This window comes from Zonotrichia albicollis, chromosome 3, assembly GCF_047830755.1.
Source record: "Zonotrichia albicollis isolate bZonAlb1 chromosome 3, bZonAlb1.hap1, whole genome shotgun sequence".
Classification (NCBI taxonomy): Eukaryota; Metazoa; Chordata; class Aves; order Passeriformes; family Passerellidae; genus Zonotrichia; species Zonotrichia albicollis.
This window is the reverse complement of record NC_133821.1, coordinates 15758155-15771825: the sequence shown is the minus strand read 5'-3', so window position 1 is coordinate 15771825 and position 13671 is coordinate 15758155. Positions and strand designations below refer to the sequence as shown.

At 39.4% G+C, this 13671-nt stretch overlaps 1 protein-coding gene across 1 annotated transcript in view; it reads left to right on the top strand.

The window, feature by feature from the left end:
• CNIH3 (cornichon family AMPA receptor auxiliary protein 3) overlaps positions 1–13164 on the top strand; it is a 52147-nt gene extending 38983 nt beyond the window's left edge. Inside the window, exons 4-6 of the mRNA XM_074536835.1 lie at positions 792–904; positions 3337–3480; positions 5247–13164. Coding sequence (XP_074392936.1) covers positions 792–904; positions 3337–3480; positions 5247–5274 — 285 coding nt within the window. The 3' untranslated portion in view covers positions 5275–13164. The remainder of the gene's footprint in view (positions 1–791; positions 905–3336; positions 3481–5246) is intronic.
• Positions 13165–13671: the final 507 nt, after the last annotated feature.

The window sequence follows — 13671 nt, the reverse complement described above, 5'->3', positions numbered from 1 at the left end:
TCTTTTCTGTGACTTGAAAAGAAACAGAGATTTCTGAGAAAAGACATGGGAAGAAAACAAGAGAAGAAAGCTAAGAAATGAGAAAGCAGTGAAGAAAGCAAAGTGCCTTTTGAAATAACTACTCTGAATCAACATCACATACATTTCTGCTTCTGCCAGCTGCCCACTCATTTTCTCTTTTAATAGAAAGAATCGTCATGGTTCTGAAACAACGAGTGTAGGGAGTCTTGGATTTTCTTAGGAAGTGAATTTCCTGTCTTAGTGGGTTTGTGCTTGCAAGACTGACTTGGTAATGGATTTGATCTCTTTAAGTTGTGTATAACATGTCTAAATGGTTGAAGCAGTGCTTTGTTTTTCCAGAGACATTCCTCCAATGTAGAAGCATTAGGATTAGCTTTGTTTCCTCTCTGAATGCTTCAGTAATAACACTTCATTCTTTGAAAACTCTTTTACTGGCATTCATTTAATCTCAAAATGCTTTTGTGAGGGAGGGATTAATATAATGTATGTTTTGTAGAGAGAGATCTGGAACACCAGATGAGACAGTAAGTGATTTGTCCCACATCTTGGAGTACAAACTTGCATAGAGCCTTAACAAACCTGGCTCTGGGTGCTGTGCTCCTTACTCAAAGGCACGCTGTCTGCCAGCTGAGGTGTGTCTAGGGACAGACACACAGGTGACTTGCAAGACTTGCAGAGTTGATTTGTTCTCTGAAAAACTACCTAGGTGACTAAAATCAAAGAGGTGTTTGTGTTACTGACTTCTGTTCTTTCTGTTCCTTTCCTTTTAGCTGGTGCTGCCGGAGTACTCCATCCACAGTCTTTTCTGCATCATGTTTTTATGTGCTCAGGAGTGGCTCACGCTGGGGTTAAATGTTCCTTTGCTTTTTTATCACTTCTGGAGGTAAGCCCTTCTTTTATATGCTGGCTGCTTGTTAGCCTTGCTTGTCAGCTCAGCACACATGCAGGTTGTGTGAACAATGAAGGACAGTGGTAGGAGTGGAGATGAGCATCCCTTGCCCAGAGGCTCTTGCCTATAAGCCACTAAAACCTACATTTCCAGAGAAAAAGGAAATTTTTTCATGATTTAGAATGGCTAAGGAGAACATATGATAATACAATGTGGCTTTCAGTTACTTGGATGAATATGAGGAAGGGTGCCAGGATGCACTCATCACAAGTGAAAACATGGAAGTAAAATATGCTGGAATCTGAATGTGGAGCTTGGTGAGGCTCTAAATACTTCACAGATGGGGAATTGCAAGACAATTCATATCTGAAAGAGCCTGGACCTCTTCATTCAGCCCTAGCAAGGAAACCTTTCCATTGTAGTTGTGAAACAGACTGGGAAGGTTGACAGATTTTTGTGTCTCATCTTCTTTGGCAGCTTTTGGATATTTTTTTTCAGTGTAAAGTAAGTTTTTTTCTTTGTGTACAGTAGGGAAATTCTTCAAGGGAATCCTCTTTTAGAGACTTGTGGAGTAGGGATTGGAGTAGATGAAGAGCTGTTTCTTCACACTACCTATATGAAGAAGTGGGGAGTGCTCCCACTCTGGACCTCTAAATTGTGTTTATATTCACTGAAGGGCTTCTAGAACTTATCACATAAGACTACTGTTGTTTTCCAGACAGGGCTGCAGCTGCTGCTGCTGCATCTCCCTCTGCATTCTAGTGGAGGATCAACCTTCTGTTGCTTCTGAGAATAACCAAAAGATATCAGTTTTTGTGGTAGTCAGTCTAGAGACTTCCCTAGTTCTGCATTTTCACAATGTTTGTAAAAGCACAGATGATTTTTGTCTGTCAGGGTCTCTTTGTGTTACAAAGGTACATATGGTAGCAGAAGAATAATTCTGTAAAAAAGTCAAAATCATCATCTCAACCAGGAACTGAAAAACAGTAGTTTTTTACTTTTCTTTTCTGCAAAAGCTTGGTGGTAATGCAGAGTCATATGATAAAGTGTATTATTCAGAAATTAGAGTGCCAGTATAGTTCTCAGGAAGCAAATAAAATGAGCTACAAGTGCTTTTCTCTCTATTGTTGTGCTGCAAGAAAAATGACAATATCTTATGCTGCTCTTTTGCTAAGGGTTAACAACCCTTAGTGCGACAATGAGACTCATTAAAAAAATTTCTAAAAACAATTTTTTTTCTTTCCAAGGGGAAAATTGTCTGATTCTAAGTAACGATATCAACCTTTGGAGAAAACTTTTAATTCTTTTTTTTTTTCTATGATTCTTCATATGTTTTTCTATAGATACTCCATAGTTACTCCTGCTTTAATTAAGGCAGGTTTGGATTCATTGTGTAAAGTTCTGCACAGAACCATAGGAAGACGCTGTGTAATATCTTCATCCAAATGAAGAGAATTAAGCAAGATTCCACCTGTGGTTCTCCATAAAAGAAATAGCAATCTTATTAGCGGTTGTAAGTGGATGTGACTGACTTTGGAAGGGAGAAAGGCAAAGTTATTTTGAGAACATCTCCTTTCAAAGTTTGCTGCTGATCATTTGCTTGATGTTTTTAGATCTTCCTGTCTGTCTATCCCTCTGTAAGCAATCAGCAATCTTCTGCTTACTTTGTCAAAGCAGCAGAAATAACAATATTTCCTCTGATTCGTGCTGATCTTAGAGCAGTTCATTAACTTTGTTGAGGACTTCTTTTTTTTGTTTGTTGTGCTTTTGCTTTTTACTGCAAACTACCTGAGACAAAAGCTCCTTTGCCAAAAAAGTTCTTTGTAATGATTTTCTACTCAGTCATTGCTGAGAATAATTAGAAATTTGTCCTGTGTAAGAACAAAAATATTTTTTTAAGAAAATTATTTGGATGAAAATTTTTGAGCAATGCCACATGTAGAAAACATTGGTCAGCCACTTCTTACATTGCTCCATATTGGCTTTTTTCCTTTTCAGAGTTGGAGGAACTTAGCTACCAGTTGGTTGGGACTGTCACCTTTCATCGTGTCTGAAATCAGTTGTGTAGGTGCAGTAAAAGCCCCATAATCCTTCCTCTTCTCTGTGATCACAAACCACCATATATTGTCACTCACAATATGTGAGCTATGAGTGGATAAGCCAGAAATAACTCCGTAAGAAGGGGAAATGTTTTGATCTGAAGAATTAATAGACCACAGAAAATCCACATTCATTAATTGCTTGGTTCTGTAAGAAAGGAGTGCTTAGACTGGCATCCTGATTTTTACAATGTCTGGAAATAGAGACTTGGGAAAGAAAGGGGAATTCCTGCTTTATCATGGAAGATGATAGTCAGGTGTGTGTCTGCACATACTTAATAAAGATTACTAGAGAATCATTCCAGGTGTCTTCTCCTGCTCTTTCAGGTATTTTCGTTGCCCAGCAGACAGCTCAGAGCTGGCCTATGATCCACCTGCAGTCATGAATGCAGACACCTTGAGTTACTGCCAGAAAGAGGCCTGGTGTAAGCTGGCCTTCTACCTCCTTTCCTTCTTCTACTATCTCTACTGGTAAGTCTGGCCATTTCACTAAGCTGCCTTTCATTTCATTTGTGGAATTGCATTTAGGAATGTCTGGAACCAGTTGGATAATGTCCTTAGTCTCATAAAAGGTTGCTTCTGCTGTTGCTTGAGGGAAGCACTCCTGCTTAGTGCTGGCACTTCAGTACAGAATATTTAGTGTTTACCTAAGGCCTGATCCAGGCCCCAGCACCAACCAAAGGAAATAAATTTTGCTTCTCTGTATGATCTTTTGGGATGGTAAAATAGAGCTAATGGCATTACATCAAATAATATGATTCCAGAGAATCATAAGAAAAATACTATACCTTTGGTATAGTAATACCATAAAAATACTATACCTTTGGTATAGTAATACTCAATACTATATACTATACTATATATAGTAATACTCAATACTATAAAAATACTATAAAAATACTATACCTTTGGTGTAGTAATACTCAAGATGGTAAATAAATGTGTAGGTAGATGTTGGGTTGGAACATGGGATGCACCATGCCCCTAGTCATTCCTACAGGTTCACTTTCATGACAGGGCAAAGCCTGTGCATGAACCAAACCCCTAAATAAAGTGTATTCATGGAGATGTGCACACCAACTGGGCATTGTCCCCCTGCCCCTTTCAGCTGTCACAGTCCTCAGTGCACAGGCACAAATGCTCAGAGCAAAAATACATCAGGATCATTTAAGGTAAGGCCTTGCCAGGATCCCAGTGTAGTCACACCATAAAAACTACTGGACAACAAACTCTAACAAACTTTAAATGGAGGTGATGCTGTAGTTTTCTTCTACTCCTTCCTCCATGATGTATTTGCTTAGAGTTGCCTCTTCAAGCCAGTCTTGCATGTCATCCCTCTGCAAGGCAGGTTTTTGTGCTGGTGGAAGAAAAATGTGTTTTTCTCCTCTGATTGTTGGTGTCTGACCTGTGCTGCTGTTACCACACCTTCAGGAGTCACTGCTGCACATTGTTGTTTCTCAGTATTCCTTTTAAATGTTATTGAGGTTTTTGGGGAAAAAGCATTTTTTAACTCCACATTTTTGTGTTGGGATCAAAGTCAGCTCAGCAGTGTGGTGTGGCATTTATCCTGAGACTTTACTGCTGTGCAGCTTCCTCTGAGCCCTTCAATCTAAAACACGGCCACCATCCAAAATCCACTGCCTGGTGCTAGATAAAATAGTATAAATTAGAGACATTTTTTCAATGCTTTCCTGGGTATTGGCAGAATTAGAATTGCAGCAAAATGGAGCTGTGGCAATATATACTGTTTTCTCTGCTTTTCAGAGTTGCATTTAATATGTATGGATTCAGTCCAGCTGGTGGCTGCATTTTATGTTTCTTCTAGTGCACAGAGTTTTTTTTCCCAAAGGAATCAAAACAATGGAATTTCATGGAAAACCTTGCCTGCCCTGCTGAGAGTTGCTGGTTGAAGTTTGAAAGATCAAACACGCTAAAGCAAAATGGTTTTGTTTCTTTGCTGTTCAAATCCAGACATCAGACTGAGCTTTAAAAAGCTCAAACACAGCTTGTGGTGCAGGAGGATGTGGATAATGAATTTGTTATTTCTTGAGTGCCTTTTGATACCCATCTTGAATACACCATAATTAAGATGCTTTAGAGAGATAGAAGGAATGCAAAGGAAAGCAGAGGCCATTACAGCCACACCTGAGGAACAGACAGCAAAGGGTTATAAAAATCAAAGTGCTCTGCATGCTTCAAAGGGATACTTTCATATTGTGTCTTTCTTTTACATTCAGCATGATCTACACTCTGGTGAGCTCTTAACTGAAAGATCATCACTAAGGACTGAAAACAACAAAGGCTGGAGGTGCAAGGACGAGTGAACCAAGGGATGCATGATTAAAACCAGCAAAGAGGAAAACTATGAACCACCGCAGTAAATACGGTACATGAAAGAGAGATCCAGCAAAGAGAAGCAGAATACCATGGGAGAATGGCTGAGTTAATTCTGTTTGTCTCCTGTTTCTCAATGTCTTGCAGCAAATGATTTTCAAAACCCAAGCAAAGAAAAAAAATTGCAACAACGTGGACCAAATTATACAACTATTCACCTTTCCAGGGATAATGCTGCTTGGTTTAATGGATTCATTAAAACTATAATGCCTGTAGTCCCTGCTGTCTTCCAGGAAGCAACATTCCTTTTCTTAAGGACTAATCTGGACTGAGGAAGCACAGGACAAGATGATCTTACATGGAAAGAAGAGCTGTACAGCATTCTGAAAACAAGCAGTGAGTGGACTTTGGATGGATATGTGACTGAACTGCAGGGCTGTTCTCATGACACTAGTCAAACAGGGATGTCAAGTCTCATGGAACTGCTTCAGTGGTTTTAGTTTGTTGGGGGTTTTTTTTCCCCACCAAAACAACAATGCCAAAAGAATTTGCAGTTTCGGTGTTCTGTATTCTAACTATATGCTATTCCTGCAGGTGAACATCCAGTATATTTCTGTACTTCATTTGTGATGCACCAACACCATTCAGTGAGATGTAGAAATACATTGGGTTTAACCTAATCAGGCCAAGCACTTATCAGAATAGTATTCCTCTGACTGAAAAACAAACCCAAACCAGGTAACAGCTGCATATATTTAAAGAGGATTGTAACATAGCTATTATATTTATCACAATGCTGGATAGCAAATACTGGACCAGCTAATTGTGGTCTGTAATTCTGTTTTGCAGTTTTACTTCTGCTGTAAAATTTAAGCTGGAACAAATACACAAAATGTCTTTGTCTTGTATGAGGTTCCTATTGGAAGATGTTCAGTTTTTTTATAATTTAAAAGTTTTAAAATTTTGTCATAGAATTCTCATATGAATTCATTTATATGGGCTGCATATCTTTATACATATATACGTATATACAAATACCTATCTGCATAAATAATCACAATCTATTTACATTTTAGGTCCATCTGTTTGCCAGGTCAAAGGCATCAAGTGTCCAGAACTGCTGCTAAATATATTTCAGTTCTGATCCAGGTGAACCCAGACTCATTCCCTCAAAGTCACTGGTGCTGTGGGTAGTAGCAAGGCTGTAAACTTGAGACTAACACCAGAGCCTTCACAGACAATGCTTAGCTCTTGCATAAGGTGGGTTTCTACCAGAGATTGGCCCAGAACAGTGTGGAGAGGCCCATCTGTCTTGTTCACAGCTGGTCCTGTTAGCAGGAGCTCCCTGGTCACCACCTTTGGTCTGGTTACTGAGAGCCAGCAGACTGATCATGTACCAAGCTCTGAGGTGTCTCTAGGCTGGGCACAGCAGCTCAGCTGGAGAGATGCAGTCTCACCATGGCTGCTGAGTCTGGCATGTTCCCTGTGGAGCTGGAGTTACTGGGTGCCTGCAGTGCCAGGACTCACTCTGGTTTGGTCTGTGCAGTAACAAAATTAAATCCTGTTAACCAGCAAAGCACAGTGGCTGCATGATAACTCTGCTCCTGGAGCATGCCAGCTCTCAGATCCTGCCTGGGCATTGCTTGGAATGGGGCTAGCTAGGCCTGTGCAAGCATTATTATACTGGGATCATTCTAACAATATTTATATGAAGTTGTCCCAAGGGCTGACATTCTTTAATTTACAGTAGTTTGTTTTTATTAGATGCATTTTGTCTTCATACAATGTAGTATGCCCAGTTCTAGAAGCATAAGGCTGCCAGATCAGATGTTGGGAAGCTGATTTGGACTCTGATGGTTCATAGGTTTGGATTGCACCCACCACAGAGGTGGCTGAACTGCTCTTGCAATCACACTGACCCTGCTGGCAATACAGAAATGTTCCCTTGGAGTGGGCCTGAGCTGAGGAATTTCACTGCACCGTTTACAGAGCTATCTGATGGAGCCCTGCTGCAGAGGAATAATTAATGCACAACCCATGAAAAGCTGATTGTTGTCTGTAACTGAATTTCATCTCTGCATCCTGACTAAATCATCTAGTTCTACAGCAGTACAGGAACCAGATTCACAGGAACAAGTCTCAGTGAATAACTTGTAGATGTCTTGCTACCTCATAAAACTTTCATCTCTGAGCTGGTGACTGAATCGTTCCATGCATCTTCCAGGATTTCATAGCAGATGAAAAGAAATTACTTCAGGTTCCCTATAGTCCAAATACATGTTTTCAAGTCAGTTTCATTGAAAGGCTTGGAATTTTGTGAGGTTGGATGGGTGAAAGTATGATGGCTTCTTGCCTAAAAACACACAGTTTTCAGGTCCTGAGGTTCAGGGATGAGCTGGACTGGTAGGAGGTCAATTATTTGCCTGCAGGGCTGAGTAGAAGCTCTGTGAGTTTTGGTAACTGGCCTTGGGCTGTAACTCTTGACTTTGCACAAAAAGCAGTTGTTCATTGGGTCTTCTGAATGTAACCTCAGGGGACTTCAAGGTCTGCAGTGGGTGTGTTTGGTCATTTGAAAGAGGTTCTCTGTTTCAGGCAACTTCATCAATACACTTACCAAGCTCCACTGGAAAGCAGAACACTTCATTTGGTCCTACTACTGCTTTGAGTGAGTGTTTCCAGGATTTCACTGCTCTGGTACTTGAATTTTTTTTTTTTTTTTTTTTTTTTTTTTTTTTTTTTTGCATTTCCAGAATAAATTTATTCTTAGATAATTTATTCCACTTGGTTTTGAGCCAACATTAGCCTAAGTACACTTTCTCTCATGCTGCTTAAGATTTCAATATATAGAGAAAGAAGTCCTTTTCACCCTCTATTCTGTTAAAAGTGAGCTGTCTCCTGTCCTCCCATAGAAAACTCTATTCTCCATGTCTTCTTTAAAGGGTTTCTCTGTTGTCTTTCCACTCAAATTAATCTTTCTTAAGAGTGAATAATCACAATTGTTCAGAGTATTCTGGAGAGTGTCTTACTCTAATTAGTCCTTGCTGTGAGTGGACAATGAAAGCTAACAGTCTCAGTTCTTTCCAATAATACTTATTCAAAAAAGTAATCATACAGCTCTCCATAGCATTTTGTGTCTCTTTGATGTAAATCTTAAAGCTGATGGAAAAACTGATTAATATTATGTTCCCTTTCATTGAATTTAGTCTGCAGAGCCAGGAGTTGGACTTGATGGTCCTTGTGGGTCCCTTCCAGCTCAGGAGATTCTGAGATTCTGCTTTAACCAAAGCCAGGGAAGAATAGAAAAGAGTACTGTGATCTTTGGTCACAAGGAAGTGTCCTCCCCATGTCACACTTTTGAGGGAGAAATAATCTGTGCTATCCTTTTTGTCTCCAGTTCCTCCTTGTTGGTTAGTGGAGGCTGGAGATTTCCTCTGCAAGCCTGCTTTCTTCCTGTCTCTTTTTCCCAGAAGGCTGGATGTCATTATTTAGGAGCAGAATTCTCTTCTCTCACAGAAGAATCTTCTGGGATTTACTTATAAATCTTCTGAGATAAATCCCAGAAGACACAAGAAAACACATCATCACCCTTTGCTCCTTCTGGAGCAGATGTGAAATGAACATGTTCTTAAATGAGTATTCATTTTCCTCAGCTCCACTATCTGTGAAGTGAAAGAGGTGACACTTACCTTGTGAACTCTTCCCATACATGTTGTACTCTCTTTTTTTTTCTTTTTCCAGTAACTATTGAATCTGCTTAAAAGAAAAAGGTAAGAGGTGGAAAATATGGGAGAGGATGAGACTTGGATGAGCTGCTTACCAAAGAGGCATCTACACAGTGTGCTGGCCTTTAGCTGTTCCTGGAAGGGATGAAAGGCAAGGTCTCCTATTTATAGTCAGGTAATTGTAGTGATGCTGAATAAAATTGTTGCTGCTCTGACTGTTTCAGTTTCAAGCACAGCAAATCAGTGCTGATAGCAGAATGCTTCGCCTACAAATAATTAACTGTACTTAAGCTGTCAGAAATGTTTTTCCATCTGCTTCCTTGAGCCATATTCTTCCTTTTGCACTAAGCCCCTGGAAGAGAAAGAAAAAGTTCTTCAACCTACACCTTACAGAAACTGCTCTGAGGTTGTTATGATCTGGCAATGCTGTTGGGGTCATGAGTAATCCTACATTGTTAGCAAGGGTATTAGCAATCTGTTGCTTTCCCTTTCTTCATTCCATCTCCACACAGGTATTTTTGCCAAAAAAAAAAAGAAAAATCACAGCACATAATCCGAAATCCTTGAATTTACTGGAGGTAAATTATTATTCATTGTTTCCATTTAATGCCAATTCTCTCTATGTGGGGAATAGGTTTGCACTGGAAAGTCTCTAGGCTTTTGCTGGTAGGATTCTTTAGATCTTGATACCACATCCATTAAACTGAATTATGTTAATGGAAAGGGAACCTGCATTTTTGATGGATAAGGGTAAAATTTCAATGCTCATGCTAAGCTACCACAGAAAGTTATTCCAACTTGGTAAAAATCTGGGTACATGGAAGTTGATGGAAATCATGCCTTCTGTTTCATGTGAGCCCCACTTAACACTGCACAATTTCTACCAGGACGTTGGTGGGAATTAAAAATAGGAAAAAAACCAAACAAATACAGTAAGTTTAGTTCATCAAGAATGTTATTGGATGTTAGATAAAGCTTGAGTTGCTCTAAATAGAACAGGAGATGAAAAGGTCAAAAGAAACCAAGAGTTGAGTTTTTTATTCTTTGGGAAGCAGCAAGTACTAGGCTGCCATCCATGCTCCACTGAACTTTACATTGGTGATCTCAGTCCAGATTCCTGCTCTGGTGAATTTTCCATCATCCATTGCTCATGAACACATTGTTCTTATTTAGTTTTGTTCTGCTCAGTAACACAGTTGCAGGTGGGAAGGAGGGAAAATTCTCCCATGAAATACAATATTCCCTTCTTTTCTCCCAGAAAACATGTGAACATGCTGTAACAAAATTCTGATGATGTATTTCAATTATACACCTCAACCAAAGAATGAAGTTCTTTGCTGCAGACAATAATCTGATGCAATTTAATAAACCACAGGTCTAGTGGTTTTTTAATTTTTTAGTGCTTGCACACTTGAAGTAGTTATTTTATTACCTCTAATTGCTGGCCAACTTCCCATGTAAGAGAAAATATGCTTCTGTGGCCCAACTCCATGAATTTTAGTGAAGTCAAACTCTCAGTAAAACTCTGAGGAATGTAAAGTGCTTTTTAATTTTTTTCCTAATAATGAAACCCCATATTTGAGTACTGCGTTATGGCAACAGAATAAAGTATTAAAAGCCAAAATTTCTTGTTTAGTTTAAATCTCAAAGAGATGTTGCTCCATTTTTCTTAAAAAATTATCCCTAATATCACCAGTCTCCTGACAGACCTGAAGAAATTTGTCTGTCCCACTGTTCTGACAGTTTCAATGTTTTTAAACAGATTTACAGTCACTGATCATCAGTGTGAAACACTGACTGGAAAAATCAACTTTTACAGAGCACCCCAAGATTTATTGGAAACATTTTAAATAGCACAGAAGTCATCCAGTCTTATGGAAGGGCTCTCACCTGTGCATAGTAATGTAAAGCACCAAGCACTTAATAGTACAAGTAAAACATAGTACAAGTCTTGTAGAACAAGCAAAGCAGGATTTCTCTCTGTTTTATGAGCTCTTGGGAGATGGCGGCATTTCTCTCTCTGAGTAGTGCCTGGTACTGCACAGCTGAAATCAGGAATTACACATCTAGGTGGTATTACAATCCTAAATAATGAATACTTTTTCTCATGGGAGGAAACAATGGAATTCAGTGGAATTAATCAAAATACATTTGTTCCACTGCCACCAAGATGGGTACCTGACCTGGGCTGGTGCTGTGCCTCAGGGCCTACTGACAAACTGAGGTGTGCTCCAGCCTCTGAATGCATGTGTGCTGTAATTTGATGCTGCCAGAAAGCACTAAAATGTAAAGAATAGTGATCAAAACTGCTCCCCCTGTCAGTATTTTGCACTCTTCTAATTCCTTTTGGCTTTACCCATTTATCCTCTTTCTTTACCACCCATTGGATCCTGTTTCATGCATCTTTCAGTGCTGCATTTAAAGCAAACCCAATGCAAGCTCAGACTAAAAAACAGTGGCACTGGTTCTAATCCAAATCCTTCATCTGCTTGTGGATATTTATTTGCGAATAAAATTATTCCAGTTTGGTTGTAACTAGGTACAAATGGAAATTAGCTATTTTGATAGACTCCCTTTCATCCTGGAAAATTAATAAAGCCTCATTCCTACAGGAGTTTGATGTTTAAATGTGCAATAGCACAAATTTGTTATTAGCCTAGATCAGCAGCACAGAAGTTGTCTCAATCTGGCAAAGGATGATAAATTTTTGTAGGCTGCAGAGCAGCAGAGCTGTGTTCACAGGAGGACCATGTCCCATTTACAGGCACTGGTGTCGCCTGCCATGCTGTGGAGTTGTGCAGGTTGCTGGGGGCATTTGGCCTGTTTTAACCCCTTCTTTGATCCACTGCAGATTCTATCACCCTTGAATTTTGCCACCTAACATTTTGGTTCTAGATCCTCAAATTCAGCCCTGAAGCAGGCTTTTTAAAATACATGTTTATATTGTCTAAGACATTGCATGAGATGAACTCTAAAGGAATATAAAGTGGGTTTTATATCCCCTTTATTGTCTGTTTATAGGCTTTTAAATACTTTAGTATTTAATTACGTGCTCCTTTATATGCACATACCCACACAGGCCATCTAAAAACTGAATAAATTCTTGTCTGTTAATATAATGAACAAAGGAAGTGCTCTTCTGTTATCTTTGTGTTTTACCTGCCACAAAAAGCAGGTCCAAACAGTGACATCACTTATGGGGTTATACTGACCAAGAAAAGGAAACTGTATTTCTAACATGTTAATTTAGAACACGTTTTTGACAAGTGCTGCTGGCAGGTTCAGAGTTGCTGCTGTGGGGTCATTGTAAGCCATGCCACCTCAGGTCATCTGAGAGCCTTTTCTCAAGGGATGTCAAAGATATTCCCTGAATGTGCTCCTTCTCTGATTTTCTGGCCTTGAAAACCTAGATGCAGTTAGCAAGGTCTGCAGGAGGAAAAAGCTGATCAGTCCTGCCTGTCACCCAGAGCACTGCCATGATCCCAGCAGCATGCAATGCTTTGGCTTTGAATATCTGAATATCTGGGGAGGAATCTGTTGTATTTCCTAGCATGTGTTTGCCTGATGAGAGCAGCCAGTGCCCCTTTATGTTAATTATTAAACAAGATTGTTAAGTTGTATTGGAAAATGTGACTCATTCTTTCAAAACCTGTTGCCTTTAAGTAGAAGCAGTATTTATCCTCCAAAAGCTTCCTGAAGTGCTAGTGGCAGCAGCAGAATTTTAATGTACCCTCTCTCATTCATCATTTGAAGTCTACAACAACAAGCAATGAATCTTTGATGAACCTTGTCACGCTTCCTTTGGATTGTAATAGCAGTTTTTTAAGCTTCAGAGAAGTTCAGAAGTAATTTGCTATGACTGTATCTACTTTTTTCTAATCTATGAGCACTCAGTCCAGCACTGATACATCACCAGATTAGAAAGTCTTGCCCCTGTGTTTCTCATGTAAATGAAAACCTGTGTACCATATATTACGAGTATATTTTCTAGAGAAATCCCAATAAAAGCTGCCAGAGCACAGAGATCCCTTCAAAGAAAAAAAAAAAAAATATATATATATATATAATAAGTCTGTTGATAGTATCTAGAGACAGTCTCTTATCCAGGAGCACTGGGAGCAATTATGAATTGATGATGCTTCTTTCCATTGGACTGTAGGACTCTGTTTTCTCTCTGCAGCATGTTTTGACACCCACGAAACCCACTTCCATGTAGAGAAGCGTGATTATCACACAGATAAGAGTGCAGATTTTATCAGAGATAAAGAGTGTGTTCTCAAATGAGGACGTTACTTTTGTCATTTCTTGTTTTGTCATGCTGTTTTTGTGCCTTGCTGTGCTAGAGGGTAGAGTCAGAACTACTGAGCACTCAAAGACCTGGAAATTTGTTTACTGTTGAGACAACCTTTGCAGTCACCACCATTGTTGGCTACAAAAATAACTTGTCCTTTTAAAAGCAGTTTGCCCTGAGACTTTATGACTTGCAGAAACTCTGGATATAGTTTCTCTCCAGAATTAAGGCACATCAGCATGGCTGTTTCAAGCCTTTCAAAAAGACAGAGAAACCAATCTACAAAAGATTCCTGGTGCTCTGCAAAGCCCAAAT